The 14,573-nt window shown below is 44.3% G+C and overlaps 1 protein-coding gene across 1 annotated transcript in view; it reads left to right on the top strand.

Annotated features, from left to right (window-relative positions):
* The first annotated feature begins 3,547 nt into the window (after positions 1-3,547).
* The window catches only part of LOC147035804 (extracellular calcium-sensing receptor-like), a 70,544-nt gene continuing 59,518 nt past the window's right edge, over positions 3,548-14,573 (top strand). The window contains exons 1-3 of the mRNA XM_085869588.1: positions 3,548-3,631; positions 4,669-4,896; positions 9,840-9,963. Of these exons, the coding sequence (XP_085725714.1) occupies positions 3,548-3,631; positions 4,669-4,896; positions 9,840-9,963 (436 nt within the window). The remainder of the gene's footprint in view (positions 3,632-4,668; positions 4,897-9,839; positions 9,964-14,573) is intronic.

Below are 14,573 nucleotides of genomic sequence, written 5' to 3'. Positions count from 1 at the left end.
AAGAGATTCGGGAATGGAAGGTGCAGGAAGAAATCGTGAAGGTAATGGTGAGAGAAGGTCAGCTCAGTAGAATAAAGATGGTGTGCCGGCAGAAGGATGAAGAAGCAGAGCAGAAGCAGAAGCAGAAGCAGAAGCAGAAGAAGAAGAAGAAGAAGAAGAAGAACAGGAAGAAGAAGAAGAAGATGAAGATGAAGATGAAGATGAAGAAGAAGAAGAAGAAGAAGAAGAAGAAGAAGAATAAGAAGAAGAAGAAGAAGAAGAAGAAGAAGAAGAAGAAGAAGAAGAAGAAGAAGAAGAAGAAGAAGAAGAAGAAGAAGAAGAAGAGGAAGAAGAATCGGGACTCGAGTATGCAAGGAGAAAGGTCGGTTTTTGGGGGGGTTGTTTTGTGTTTTTTTGTTTTGGATTTACGACAAGAAACAGTGTTTTAAGTTGGGAGGCATGTGGAATGTTGGGAAAGTTAAGTGGGGAAAATAGGAATTGAAGATAATCGGGAGAAAATGCAAATAAACACGATTGTACACCAAGAGAGCAAGGATGGGTAGGCCTCAAGCAACCCGGTAAGAAAAGGTCGACAAACACTCACATAATAGCATGATTTTTGAAACAAAACCGAACTCCGAACACACAGTAACATGAAGGTGAAAAAATATACAGTTAAAAGGGACAAATAATGACCGTAAACTTAACTTTCAGAGTCCTGAATCGTCAGCAGAGAGCCCAGAAAGAGACCTGCCAAAGCTCCAAACCCAGAAGCGGAAGTCGTTTGAAGATGTATTTTGCATTCCATGGAATTTCCACAGCTCCCAGCTAGTATTATATTGTTGCGGGCCAGGGGTTGGGTGAGAATACCACCGGGGGGGGGGGAGCAATCTCAGGTTCCCACCAGACTCCCTGGAATTGCACGCCATCGCACATGGATAATTTTGTGACACGGCGGGTCGCTAACCGATCGTGAATGCCAATAACTCAACCACGTGACCTCTGGTCCTCCTGTCTGTGGGTTAATTGGGTTACCTAATTAATCATGTGACATTATTACCAGTGGACACACCCTCGGTATGCCTTGTCCGAACCAGATCACTTTACCTGATCAGATGCAGCCCAGCGACACTGCCACGGACGTACCGGTTTAAAGGAACGGATCATTGGGAATAAAGTGCTGGCTAAGTTAGGATATGAACCATGCTGGATCAATGAAAGTAAAGACGAAAACCAGCTGGGAACATTTCTACAAAGGATTTATTACAGGCAGGCGAGCAAAGAAATGTGGCACAGTGAATGTTGTTTATTGTTGTCTGCAGCAGGAATAGGAAGAAATGTGAGAGGTGCAGCAATACACAAGCAGCATAACAAAAGCAGACACATTGCAGAGTTATCCCGATGTAATTAGTGTACAATATTAACTTAAGCGAGGACAGATGCCAGGACACACACACACACACACACACACACACACACACACACACACACACACACACACACACACACACACACACACACACACAACCCGATGAAGAGGAGGAGTTAATGAAGAGAAAAATGAGAGGAGATGAGGCTAACGGTCTTCCAATACCTTGTATGATTGCCCGACCGCACCACCAGTACGTTTTGGGGGGATTGTCCATTAGGCGATACCTCCCTCATACCTGGCACATCGTCTCTTGCTTCATGGCACTTCGTGCAGCGAGCATTGGTCCAGAGAATGAGATGCAACCGTCGGGCGTGAATGAAGGTCTTTGGGTGGACAGAAGCCAATGGGTAGAGAGAGACGACGAGGCAGTGAAGAAGGTGGAGTCAGCAGGCGAATTGGTAAGGCCGAAGTCACATTTGCTCTACGGCGAGGATACGGCGGCCGTATGCCCTCTGAATTGACAGAAACGTGCGGCGGCCGCAGAGTTTCTGTGGTGGCCTCAGGGTGGCCCTATGCCATTTGGCTATCTTTTACAGGTCGTAACGTCGCCGTGGAATTATAACGTGGAGTTATAACTTTTTTTCATTTCTACATTCGCCATAGAAATTCGTCAATCTGAAACAAAAAAACTGGTTAAAAAAAAAATGAACCCACTCGTTACCGTCCGTCTGGCCGCACGTTCGCCTTAGGGCCCCCTGCGGTCCCCTTACAGGCACCTTGAGGTTATCTTGCATCTGCCTAGAATATTCTATGGCTGCCACAGGGCCCCCTTAAGGTCACCGTGCGACATCAAATTAAAGACCGTACGGCAACCCCACGTTTTCGGTCTCCACAATTTCTAAGACCTAAAGCCTAAGTCACATTTGCTCTATGGTGAGGATACGGTGGCCATACACCCTCTGAATTGACAGAAACGTGCGGCGGCCGTAGAGTTTCTGCGGTGGCCTCAGGGTGGCCCTACGCCATTTGGCTATATTTTAAAGGTCGTAAGGTCGCCGTGGAATTATAACGTGGATTTATAACTTTTATTTCATTTCTACATACGCCGTAGCAATTCGACAAGCCGAAACAAAAAAACTTAAAAAAAAAACCTACTCATTCCCATCCATCTGGCCGCACGTTCGCCTTAGGGCCCCCCTGAGGTCCCCCTGCAGTCGCCTTGCGGGCACCTTGCATCTGACTTGAAAATTATATGGCCACTGCAGGCACACCCTAAGGTCACCGTGCGACATCAAATCAAAGACCGTATGGCACCCCCACGTTTTCGGTCTCCACAATTTATAAATATGCCATGCGCCTTCCCGAAAAATAAAAACATATGTGACTGCTACATTGTGTGACCGTGAAAATACTGCGGCCGCCATATAATTTGCTAGTGTCAGTAGATTTTGGAGACTCCATGGCCGCTGTGGCAAATGTGACAGGCCAAAATACACCGTGTGACTCCCCGAAAAAGAAAAACATATGTGACTGCTACATTGTGTGACCGTGGAAATACTGCGGCCGCCATATAATTTGCTAGTGGCCATAGATTTTGAAGACCCCTCTGCCGCCGTGGCAAATGTGACTTAGGCCTAAAGAAGGGTGGAGCCAGCAGGTGAATGGGTAAGTTGTCAATCCCAAGCCAGACAGAACGAGCCAATGGGCAAGAACGACGAGCAGTAACGACAAGCAGGAACGACGAGCAGGAACGACGAGCAGGAACGACGAGCAGGAACGACGAGCAGGAACGACGAGCAGGAACGACGAGCAGGAACGACGAGCAGGAACGACGAGCAGGAACATCACTTGCGGCTCCGTGACCTGTCCTTTGATAGAACCCATGGTGCAGGGCAGGGGTGACGACCCAAAGGGATGTGTCGTCACCCAAATCAGCCACACTGGTTGGGCCCCGGCCAGCAATCGGGCCTGCTGACATGACTAGAACTGCCTCCACTTTACTTGCAGCCAGATGGTTCCAAGCTGCAAAATCGTCTCGCTTCGAACCACATGATATGAATCGCCTTGCACCGAACCCCGTGATATGAATCCCCTTGCACCGAATACCGTGCCGTGCCCCATTGACTCTCGGTTTCCACTGGTCAATGTGCTTCCTCTGTGGTGCACCAAGAGGCCCGAGTGATCCGGATGCACAGCATGCCTCTGTCTGACAGCAGCTGCATTCAGGCGGAGGTGCGGGAGGATGTCTACCTTCCGCGGGAGACATTTGCGGCCGTCGTGGTGAGTGAAGACCAATGGTAGTAAGAGGTTGTTGTAACCCCATGTGCAGACCCGACCAAAGATTTGTGTTATTCATGCCCCATTCTGTGCGATGATAACGTTTCACGGGCTGCACGCAAGTCCACCATTATAGATGTGTTCAGCACGTGGGTCCACTCGCCTTTGAGCATGCCCCGTACAGTGCACGCGGGTCCGCCATTGTACACGTGGTCAGCGCATGGGTCTGCCCTTCATCAAGCATGCCAGGTACAGTGCGTGCTGGTCACCATTAAGCGCCTGGCCATTTATCAAAGGCGGTTTTGTGTGCACGGTGCCAGCCCTGATCTTTGTCAGGGAATTGAGGGAAAGGATTGGATATAATTATTGGATGGAGATTGGGATTGAAAAGGGGACATATATATATATATATATATATATATATATATATATATATATATATATATATATATATATATATATATATATATTAATGGAGATTTGGATTGAAGAAGAGTGCACCCCATGCATACTCTATGTTGTTAGCATTTGTTGTGTTGGTTATGCCTCTGATCGCCTGAACAGTGGGTGGGGGGTCGTCACTGTGGGGTACATGCTCTGTGCAGCACTGGCGTTTATTCTTTGCTTCTACTGTTGCCCTTGGTCTTCTGTGAGGAGGCATTCTGACACGAAGGGCGCGGCTGTGGTTTTTACTGATGGGTATCCGAGCAGAGTGCCTGCCAGCCTCGCGAGGACCCCTTGCTTGGGTTTACCTCAGGAATGGCGAAAAAGAAGAGTAGGAATGAAGTTCAGAGGTTTATTCAGTCCAAGCCATGCGATTTACACAACACAGTCACGTTGACCCGCTAGATAAGAAGGAAGGGACTATCTGAACGTATATTTATGAAATAACTGACTGGGGACCATTGTATGTTGGATGCTATTGGTGTTGGATGGATGCGTTTTCCAGAACCACAACAATATTATTATTGTATTATGATTTTATCCTCTCTCTCGTATTGATTTCTTACATTTCCTTCATTCCTCAATGAAAATTACAGTTGTTATACTATTTGAAGAAGGTCACATTCAAAGTTAATAAAGGAGAAATGTTTTTCTTTGATCAAAATGGAGATCCTCCTGCAGTATATGAGATTGTGAACTGGCAACAAAACACTGAAGGTGGTTTGGATTTTAAATTTGTTGGTATTTTTGATTCATCTTATCCACAAGAGAAGCAGCTTCGTGTTGTTTCAAGTGAATTTGTGTGGAATGATGGCACACCAAAGGTAAGAGTAAATTTCTTTAACATTAAGGAAGTTTAAATTTCCAGTTTTATAAGCTGTTGAATCCTTGTAAGTGACAAATGAGGAGTTCACACTAATTGTCTTTTAATAATGTTGTGTTGGATATCTGCCAGCATGGAGCTCTGAGCCAGAGGTTCATGACCTCCGCAAATGGCCGGAACGATGTTGGAGGTTACTGTGTTCATGATTTAACCTGCTTACAAAAACCCTGAGATCGTTCAAATGAAGCCAAAGCCTGCAATAATTCGCAGACGAATGGAGGCAGAATGCGGGAAGATGTTTCTATATAATTGAAATAATACGGGAAAAAGTGCGGACAACACACTGAATAAATAAACGGAACAAACAAAGCAGTTGACAGACAAACAGGGATTAACAGAACACACAATAACATGTATAATTAAAATAAATAACCCACGATGACAGTAAAATGCGGATTCAAACAACAAATGGAGCAGGAGATAAATTGAGACAGGCACGAGCTATTGTTGTAGTACATCTCTGATCTTCATTGCACGGCCCGCGAGCCACTGGCAGCCCCTGATGGCCTAAAGTGCGGCCCCTGAAGTATGGCAGATAATACCCTAATGTGAAAACACCCCATCATAATCCTCCATAAATGCTATCAACTTGACCAAATGGTTTCAAATGAGTTCCAGCGCGAAGCATAAAAGTAACATAACTACATCAGGATATGGTTGCTTGCAGACCATATCTGCGACTCTTTCTGCGACTCATTGGGACTGACTCAATCGGTCAACTTCCCGACCCGGATCTCAACCAATGGTACTCCATCTCTTCTGGATCTGATTTTGACAAATTTCCCTGACAATATCTGCTGCTCTTCCTTCGCTCCAATTGGTTCTACTGACCACGTCCTTGTCAAAGTGGACATCTCTCTGGCTGTTATCAGAGAACCACCTCACCGCCGTCGAGTCTGGCATTTCACTCAAGCCGACTGGCAGGGTCTCCGAGCAGCCATCAAACTTACAGACTGGTCTCCTATCACTACTTTCTCAAACATCAACTCATCCTGGGAATTCTTTCAAAGAAACTTGCTCTCCCTCATGCACAGATTTATCCCCTCTCGTGTTCAGTTGTCTTACCTTTCCTCCCGCCCTTGGTTTACTGAAGCTTGTGGCGAGGCAGTTGTCCTGAAACAACTTGCCTTTGCCTCATGGAAAGCAAACCCAACTGAGGGCAATCTCAGTTCTTTCCACAAAGCTCGGAACAAGTGTGTATCTACCCTCAGGAGAGCCAGAAAACAAAATCTTTCTCATCTCAAGTATGAACTCTCAAACCTCTCTCCCTCCTCAAAATCCTGGTGGCGTTTAATCAAATCTGTTTCTGGTGTATGTTCCCCCTCCATCCCCTCGCTTACCTCAAATGGCCACATTGCTGATTCCAAACGTGATAAAGCTGAATGTCTAAACTCGGTGTTTGCAGCTAAATCTTGTGTCCTAAACCCATCACTATCTCTACCCACTTTACCCAGTCGCACCCAACTGTCCCTGGACTCTGTATCCTTTTCTCCTGACAAGGTGGAGAGCTTGCTTTCAAACCTCGAGTCAGATTCTGCAACCGGTCCAGACGGCATCAGCCCACGTGTCCTCAAAGCCTGCTCATCTGCTCTTGCTCACCCTCTCTCTGTTCTATTCACCCTCTCATTTGCCCAAGGTCATCTGCCATCTGCTTGGAAATCTGCTAACATCACTGCCCTGCATAAAAAGGTGCAAAAACAGATCCCTGTAACTACAGACCAATCAGCCTTCTCCCAATCATCAGCAAGGTGATGGAATCCATCATCGCCTCAGATATGAAATCCTTCCTCTTCTCCAATGGCTTGATTGCCAATCATCAATTTGGTTTCAGACCAGGTCACTCTACCCTGGATATGCTGCTTCTGCTCTCCCATCAATGGATGGAGGTCCTCAATGCCAGACAGGAAATCCGAGCCGTATCCCTGGACATATCACGTGCTTTTGACACAGTCTGGCACCCTGCCCTACTCACCAAACTCTCTTCCCATGGTATTCAAGGCCATCTCCACTCATGGCTCGCAGACTTCCTCTCCTGTCACAGTCAACGTGTGGCCCTAAATGGAGTTCTTTCATCCCCTCTTCCTGTGCAGGCTGGAGTTCCTCAAGGTAGCGTTCTGGGCCGGAGTTCCTCAAGGTAGCGTTCTGGGCCCTGTTCTTTTTCGGGTTTTCATCAATGATCTCTTGGACTCTGGAAAATCCTCTATTTCTCTTTGCCGACGACTCCACCCTCTGCCGTACCATCTGTCATTCCTCAGACCGGCAAGCAGCAGCTTCTTCACTCACTGCAGATCTGGATAAAATCACAAACTGGTCCAACACGTGGAACATGTCTTTCAATCCAGACAAATCTCACACTCTCACTATGTCTCTTCGAAAGGACCGTTTACAACCCCCCCCCCCGTCCACTTTCTCAACAATCCTCTGGAAGAAGTCTTTTCTTTCAAGCATCTAGGTCTCACTATCTGCCATGACCTTTCCTGGGAAAGTCACATTTCCAACCTCGCCTCAAAAGCCAGTCGCCGACTGGGAATCCTCCGTCGTGCTAAGTCCTTCCTTGGCCCTCTTGAGCTCCTGACCACTTACAAAGCTTTTGTCCGTAGTCTGATGGAGTACTGCTCTCCCCTCTGGGCTGGTGCTCCTGCCTCCCACCTTTCTCGGCTTAACGCTGTCGAAACCAGGGCATTTAAGATCATCGGCATCTCCCGCAATGAAGCTGAGTCTTTGGGCCTCTCACTCAATCACCGCAGGTTGGTCGGTGGTCTTTCTGTCTTCTACCGACTCCTCTCCAGCCTTGCCCCCCCTGCTCTCTCTGCGATTTGTCCCCACCACATTTCCACAGGGTGCTCAAGGTCCGCCAACAACCCCCTTCTGGTAAAACTACCAAAATCACGAATCACTGCTCATCTTCACTCTTTCATTCCTCTTTTTTCCCGCCTTTGGAATAAACTTCCTCACTCTATTCTTTCCCATTCTTCCCTCCAGGCTTTCAAAACAGCTGTTTACCACCACCTCTTATCTTCCCCCATCCAAATCCTCGATCTTTTCTACCCCCGATAATCCACCCAAGCCCACTTCCTTCATTTCTCCTGCTTTCCTTCCTGAAAGTCCCTGAAATGTCCATCTTCTCTTCGCCACGTTCCCCGTCCCATCCCCATCCCTCTCCCGTCCACAGTTCACCTAATGTGTCTGTTCCCCACTGTTTTGTCCCTTCCACTCCCGCCCCTCTTGTCTCATGCCTCCTTGCTGTGAGTTGTGTTAGCTCTCATACGAGCCTCGACCAAGGTATACAAAAAAAAAAAGACCAGTTTCCACAACGAAGAAGAGTACATGGAGGCGGGGCCTAATAGCAGCCATTACTGAGACCTGCAGGAGGTGTGGTGGCTCTTGCACTGAAGATGTCAAGTATTAATGTATCAGATCAACAAGAAGCGTGATCATCGTGAGGCGGGAACATTGCGAGGTGGGAACGAAGCTGGGCTCATGGATGGTTCTGAGTTTTCTATGTGTGGAGCACAATAAAAGTTTGATGGTGCATTCAAACTGCTTTCCCTGCCTGATACATTCCAGATATCTTATCGACAAAAGCTGCCTCCCTCTCAAAATATAATGAATATCACCACTGTTCACGATAATATGGTCAGGCAGATGGCTACGGCATGGAATGACATGCAGTTTTGGATGGCAATGGAACCAGGTCATAATGAGAAGGCCGCATGCTGCCAAATCTCTCTGTGATCATAGAAAGGGTGTGCATGCATCCGCAACAGTATTATCTCTTCAGATTGCCCACAACTGGTCTCTATTGGCCACGACACAGGAGAAGGATGGTGCTTGACCTCAGCACAAGCATCACCCCCATCTACAACCTCCTCGCAACACGAGGCGGCATATTCCATGGTCTTTTGCGATTCCTCAGCAGAATTGCCATACCTGCTCATGGTGCTTTCAGAGCATCTACAGTGTCCCTTAAATCGCATTAATAGTGTTACGCCAGTGCATTTCTCCAGCTATAAGTCTTCAACCTGGTCTCACCTGTTACATAAAGTTTTACACAATACAACCATAACCTATTTTGGTTGAAGGATTACACTCACTGCCTCCTCAGTGTTCTGCAATATGACACCTCTCACAGTTTCACTGATACAGGCATAAATCTAAGCTCATAAATTCACATGGTCCATACTATTATGTGCACCATTTATCTATGGATTCCCTCTACTCTCCCACGGAACAACAACATTTAATTTTATGCCTCCACTGGTGAAGTCACTTAAGGCATTATGTTTTTCAGTTGTCCATCTGTATGTCTGTTTGACCATGCTAAATCTCGTTATTGCGATATCTAAAGAACTGTGGAGTGGATTATGTTCAATCTTGGTGGCAATATATATTGTAACAAAAAGATGATCTAATTTGATTTTGGGGTTAAAATCTCAAAGGTCATGGGTCATGTTAAGTAAAATTATGTTACCGTGCTAACTTGTGAACCAGTGATTGGATTTTGACCAAACTTGGTATAAGTATAGAGGATGATTCAAAGATGAACTGACTAGATGGCAGCATCAACAGTTCAAAGGTCAGTGTCCATGATAGTTTTTCGAAACCGCGATAACTTAATAATGGCTGAATGGATATAAGTCAAACTTTGTACAAATATGTATAATGATGTGAACATAAACTGATTCGATGATGGGGTCTCGAGGTTAAAGGTCAAGTCAGGTAAAAATGTGATATTTGCGAATAGCTGAAGGGATTTAAATCAAACTTGGTACAAGTATGTACAATGATGTAATATCGTGGGTGGAGGCAGATCTGTCGATGTCATGACCTCAACGAGTGCCGTTCCAGTAAATCTTCATTTTCAATGAAATTTGTGTTTTTAAGGTTCCGCGCTCTTTGTGCAGCAATTCCTGCCAACCTGGAACACGAAAGGCTACCCAGATTGGAAAGCCATTATGTTGTCATGATTGCATTGCTTGTCCACAAGTGCAATTCTCCAATGAGACAGGTAAAATAAATATGGTGATCAATGGAATTTTAGAAAGTCAACATTTAAATTTAAATTTTAATTTTAAATAAGTTAATGATATCTGTTGAAGGTATTTATTCCATTTTGTACTAATTATAGCAGCTAATGTTTTGGCATTTTGTTGCAGATTTGCATTTTTTTATTTCAGATGATGTGTATTGTAACATGAAAAGAACAATTAAATTTCATGGAGCCATGTGGAATTGAACCTTGTTATCTATTATCAGATCTGCATTGCATTTCAGCTGATGCGGGACATGTTCGGTGTGTGTGTGTGTGTGTGTGTGTGTGTGTGTGTGTGTGTGTGTGTGTGTGTGTGTGTGTGTGTGTGTGTGTGTGTGTGTGTGTGCGCGTGCGCGCCTCGTTGTTATGTTCATTTGCTGGTTTCAGAAGGTGCAATTGAGTCCACACAGGGCTCAAAGTATCCAACTCGGTCTTCGTAAAGGATCATGATTCATGGACCAAGCTGAGAAGTGTTGTTGTTACTCCGCACAAGAAATGCAAAGCTGGGTTAAACAATTCTTTCACTCTATCTGCCTGTCTGTCGGTTTTCACACATCAGTCGAGGATCGATGAACGACTCATTTTCAGATTTCTTTTATATTTTTAACACTGAAGAACACGAGTTGAACATAAATCAAAACATGAACCTGTAGTTTAGCAGCACTTCGGCACTGAATTTAGCAAATTGTATGGAATGTCGTCCCGAGTATGCATGCACACAGATAAGTAAGGTAATGTTTTAGTCTATCTGCCTATCTCGCAGTCAAACAAACTTAAAAATCATTCCGAACAGGAAACTTCCCGTTTTTTAGTACATCATAAAGGACAAAAAAGAGGCTCAAATAACGAATTAACATGTTAACTAAATCTTTGTAAAAAAGGGTGCATAAATGGCAGTAAACTTCCAAATTTGTCCAGACTTTTATTGTATTTCAATTGAATTATACACTTCTTCACTACTGAAGAAAACAAATCTCTTTTTTGGCACTTCCAAAAACCTCCAGTTTACGAGTACCTGGACAAAATTTTTGGCATTTTACCCCATATCTACCAATCAAATTTTCCACTTGTGCTGTCAGGTTTGGGAAATATTGAGAGTCAGACAAAATCAACACTTGTTGGAAATCTAGATTGTGCTCGGTCATGCAAAGCATGAATTGGAAAGACCCTGCCCATGTTTTTTTTTTCTTAAGACTGCACAGGGGAAGGAGTTCTGTGAACTCTCGAGTTCTTACTCTTTTTGTTTTTTTTCTGAGGGTTCTTTTCAAAATCGTCACTGAGCCACAAACAACTTCCAACTGCAGTTTGTTTGTAGTAATATTCCTCAGGGTGGTTTTTTGAGATCTTAACCTAAGATCTGCATAGCCTTTCCACAGGGATATCCAGGTCTTTAAAGAAAGATTTAAATGGTCACAAGTAAAATAATCTGGAAATATATTGTCTTCTTTCTTTCTTCTGGCTTTTCCCATTTTTACATGGGGTCGCCATAATTATTGTTGATCAACTTTCTCTACCAGTCTCATCCTTTCAATCGGCCATTTTTCTTCCCAACCCACAACTTCAAAATCTATCACCACCACATCCATTCATCTTGCTATTGGCCAACCTCTTATTTTTCGTTCTTGAAATCTTATCCCCATCACTCACCTCCCCACATACTCTTTCTCTCTTCTCATCACATGACCAAACCAATTCAATCTCTTTTCAGCTACTTTCTTTAATGTTTCCAAAATCTCGAGTGACCCTCTGATATACTGGGTCATAATCTTGCCCATTCTTGTCAATCCACCATCCCTCTCATTTACATCCAGTTTATGTTCGTCTTTCTTTGATGTTGCCAAAGTTTCCGTACTATATAACAAAGCTGGTCTGACAACTATCTTGTAAATTCTTCCTTTTCGTTTCAGAGGTATTTTTCCATCACACAATACTCCACTGTTCTTCATCCAATTATTCCAACCAGAACTAATCTGTTCCTCAATTTATATTAACATATTTTCGTAATCTGTCACCAATGACTCCACATACTTAAAGGTTCTCACTTTCTCCAGGTATTCACCCAGATTCTTTTACACTTCCAACCCAATCCTCTTCCCTAAGCTCAAACTGACAATGCATACATTGAGTCTTTCATCTGCTGATCTTCATACCCCTGTCCTCCAATGCTCTTCTGCATTTCTCAAAACACATTCAGATTTTCATCATCCCCATGAGGTATATCAAAGTCATCTGCAAACACCATTCAGGGCCCTGTCACACCTTGACGTTTTAGCCAGCATATGGCAACGTATCAAAATGTATGTAAAACGCTGGCGTACGCTGAACTATTGATGTTTTTTTCAGTTTTGGGCGTATTCATAACGAGTTGGACGTATGCATAACGTATGAGTAATGTATACAGAACGTTTCGATAACTTATACCAACGAATGCTTAGCGTGTTGTCGGCGTTCACAACCTATGCCCAACGATAGTCTAACTTATGCATAGCACGCGGTAGCGTATCGCCGACGATCACGTGGTGTAGCCTATTAATAGGCTGCTGCTCAATGATTTAAAGGCCCATGAGCTAGCCGCTGGGGTCTTCAGTCGCCATTTATTTTGGCGATTCAAACATGCCTTGCTTTGGAAAAACGATCGACTCACACAGACTAATTAAAGTATACAATCAAAATATTACATCTGATTTGAAAATCGGATCTGATGGACTGAATATGTGTCAAAGTATGAAGTGAAATCTGAAAATTTGAACAAGTTATGGATTCTTTGTATCTAAGTGTATTTATTTATTTAAGCAAAGCATGAATCTTAATTTTTCTTCCTCTTTAGACGATTATATTTAGTGAAGATTAAGGAATGTGCAGAAAGTGAAACTTCATTTGGTGCAAGGCCAGGCTCTCTAACCTGCTTTTACAATCCATGATGATAGAGTAAACAGGGGTCCTTTTTGTTTTTCGACACTTACATATGCAGATTGTGTTATCCAATTTTATCTGATCTGCGTTCTTGTCAAAATATTGATATAAGTACAGTTTTTCAGCAATGTATAGTTTCTGCAATGTTTGAATAGTCAGCATTGGATGAAACCGAAGTGGTATGTGGACAGCATGCATGGAGGTCAGACTTGGTGGATATTTTGCTTCCCTGCATTTGAGCAGTTTGGAGAAATGCAGTTGGTTTCGGGCATGCATGCATGCAGGCATTTACCAGGTAGACAGCATGTGTTTGAACATCTCCAGGAGGTGAGATGGATAGAAGGATGGATGGACCAAACCTATTTTTGTCCACCGCCCCCCCTCCAACCCACACTCATCACTCTCCTTCCTTTCCTCACTGTTCTCTCCTTCACCCCCGAGACAAATCTCTCACTCCACTCTAAATCTCTCTCTTTCACTCTCCTCCCTCCATCCTCTCTCCCCCTCCCGTACCTCCACACTCTTCTCCTTTCTCACTCACTACCTCCCCTCCCTCCTCGCTCTCCTGCTTCCCCACTCACCCACCCACCCTTTCTTGCTCTCCCACTTCCTCGCTCCCTCACCCCTCCTCTATCTCCTCCCTTTCTACCCCATCCACCTTTTCACTCTCCCTGTCTCCCTGTCTCCCTGTCTCCCTGTCTCCCTGTCTCCCTGTCTCCCTGTCTCCCTGTCTCCCTGTCTCTCTCTTCTCTCTCTTCTCTCTCTTCTCTCTCTTCTCTCTCTTCTCTCTCTTCTCTCTCTTCTCTCTCTTCTCTCTCTTCTCTCTCTTCTCTCTCTTCTCTCTCTTCTCTCTCTTCTCTCTCTTCTCTCTCTTCTCTCTCTTCTTTCTCTTCCCACCTTTCCTCCCTGATTCCTATCAGTGAAGCGAGGGGTTTTCTTTGCTAGCATTTAAAAAACAATAGTCATGATGAGGGATTACACGAAGCCAAAAGAGCAAATAACCAGGGTGTAATAAATAAACAATCCTCTAATCTACAACCAATCATAAGTGAACGAAAGGAAGGTTCCTTAATTATTTATTCAAACAGAAGGGGAAATACCGCACTGCATTGTAGCCATCAGAAGGAACCCAAACAAGTTAAGAACAAAGACTGAGTCGTCATGAGGAACATGGATAGGATTTGGGTTTTAGCTATTATTCCTCTACCCTCAAACCCATCCAGGTGTAGCCAAGTGAGCCTTTCAGAAACATTTCTGCAACAATATACTTCTCCAAAGACAGATGGATAAATAAATATAAATTAAGAGTAAAAGAGCCAAGTGAGCCTTTCAGAAACATTTCTGCAACAATTAACTTGTCCAAAGACATATGGATAAATAAATATAAATTAACAGTAAAAAAGAAAAAGCCCATCAGATCTTATGTGGGCCCATCAGACACCCCACAAGAGAGAAAGACAGAGTGGAAATTCGCAAGACAATGTAGAGATGATCTTGAGCAAACCCACAAAGCCATGAAGGACCTTTGAAGGAAGTTCGACTCCACTGCAGGGCAAACATTTCATGGCCCGAGACAAGGAAAAGCTCCTCTCAAATGATGGGGAAACTCTCCTTTGCCAATTCCAGGAAGCCTCTCCAGGATAAACAGGAGCTGAATATTCTATGAGATTAAC

This window comes from Eptatretus burgeri, chromosome 1 (genome assembly GCF_056783735.1).
Source record: "Eptatretus burgeri isolate ZD-2024b chromosome 1, Ebu_testis_v1, whole genome shotgun sequence".
Lineage (NCBI taxonomy): Eukaryota > Metazoa > Chordata > Myxini > Myxiniformes > Myxinidae > Eptatretus > Eptatretus burgeri.
This window is presented reverse-complemented; position numbering and strand designations above follow the sequence as displayed.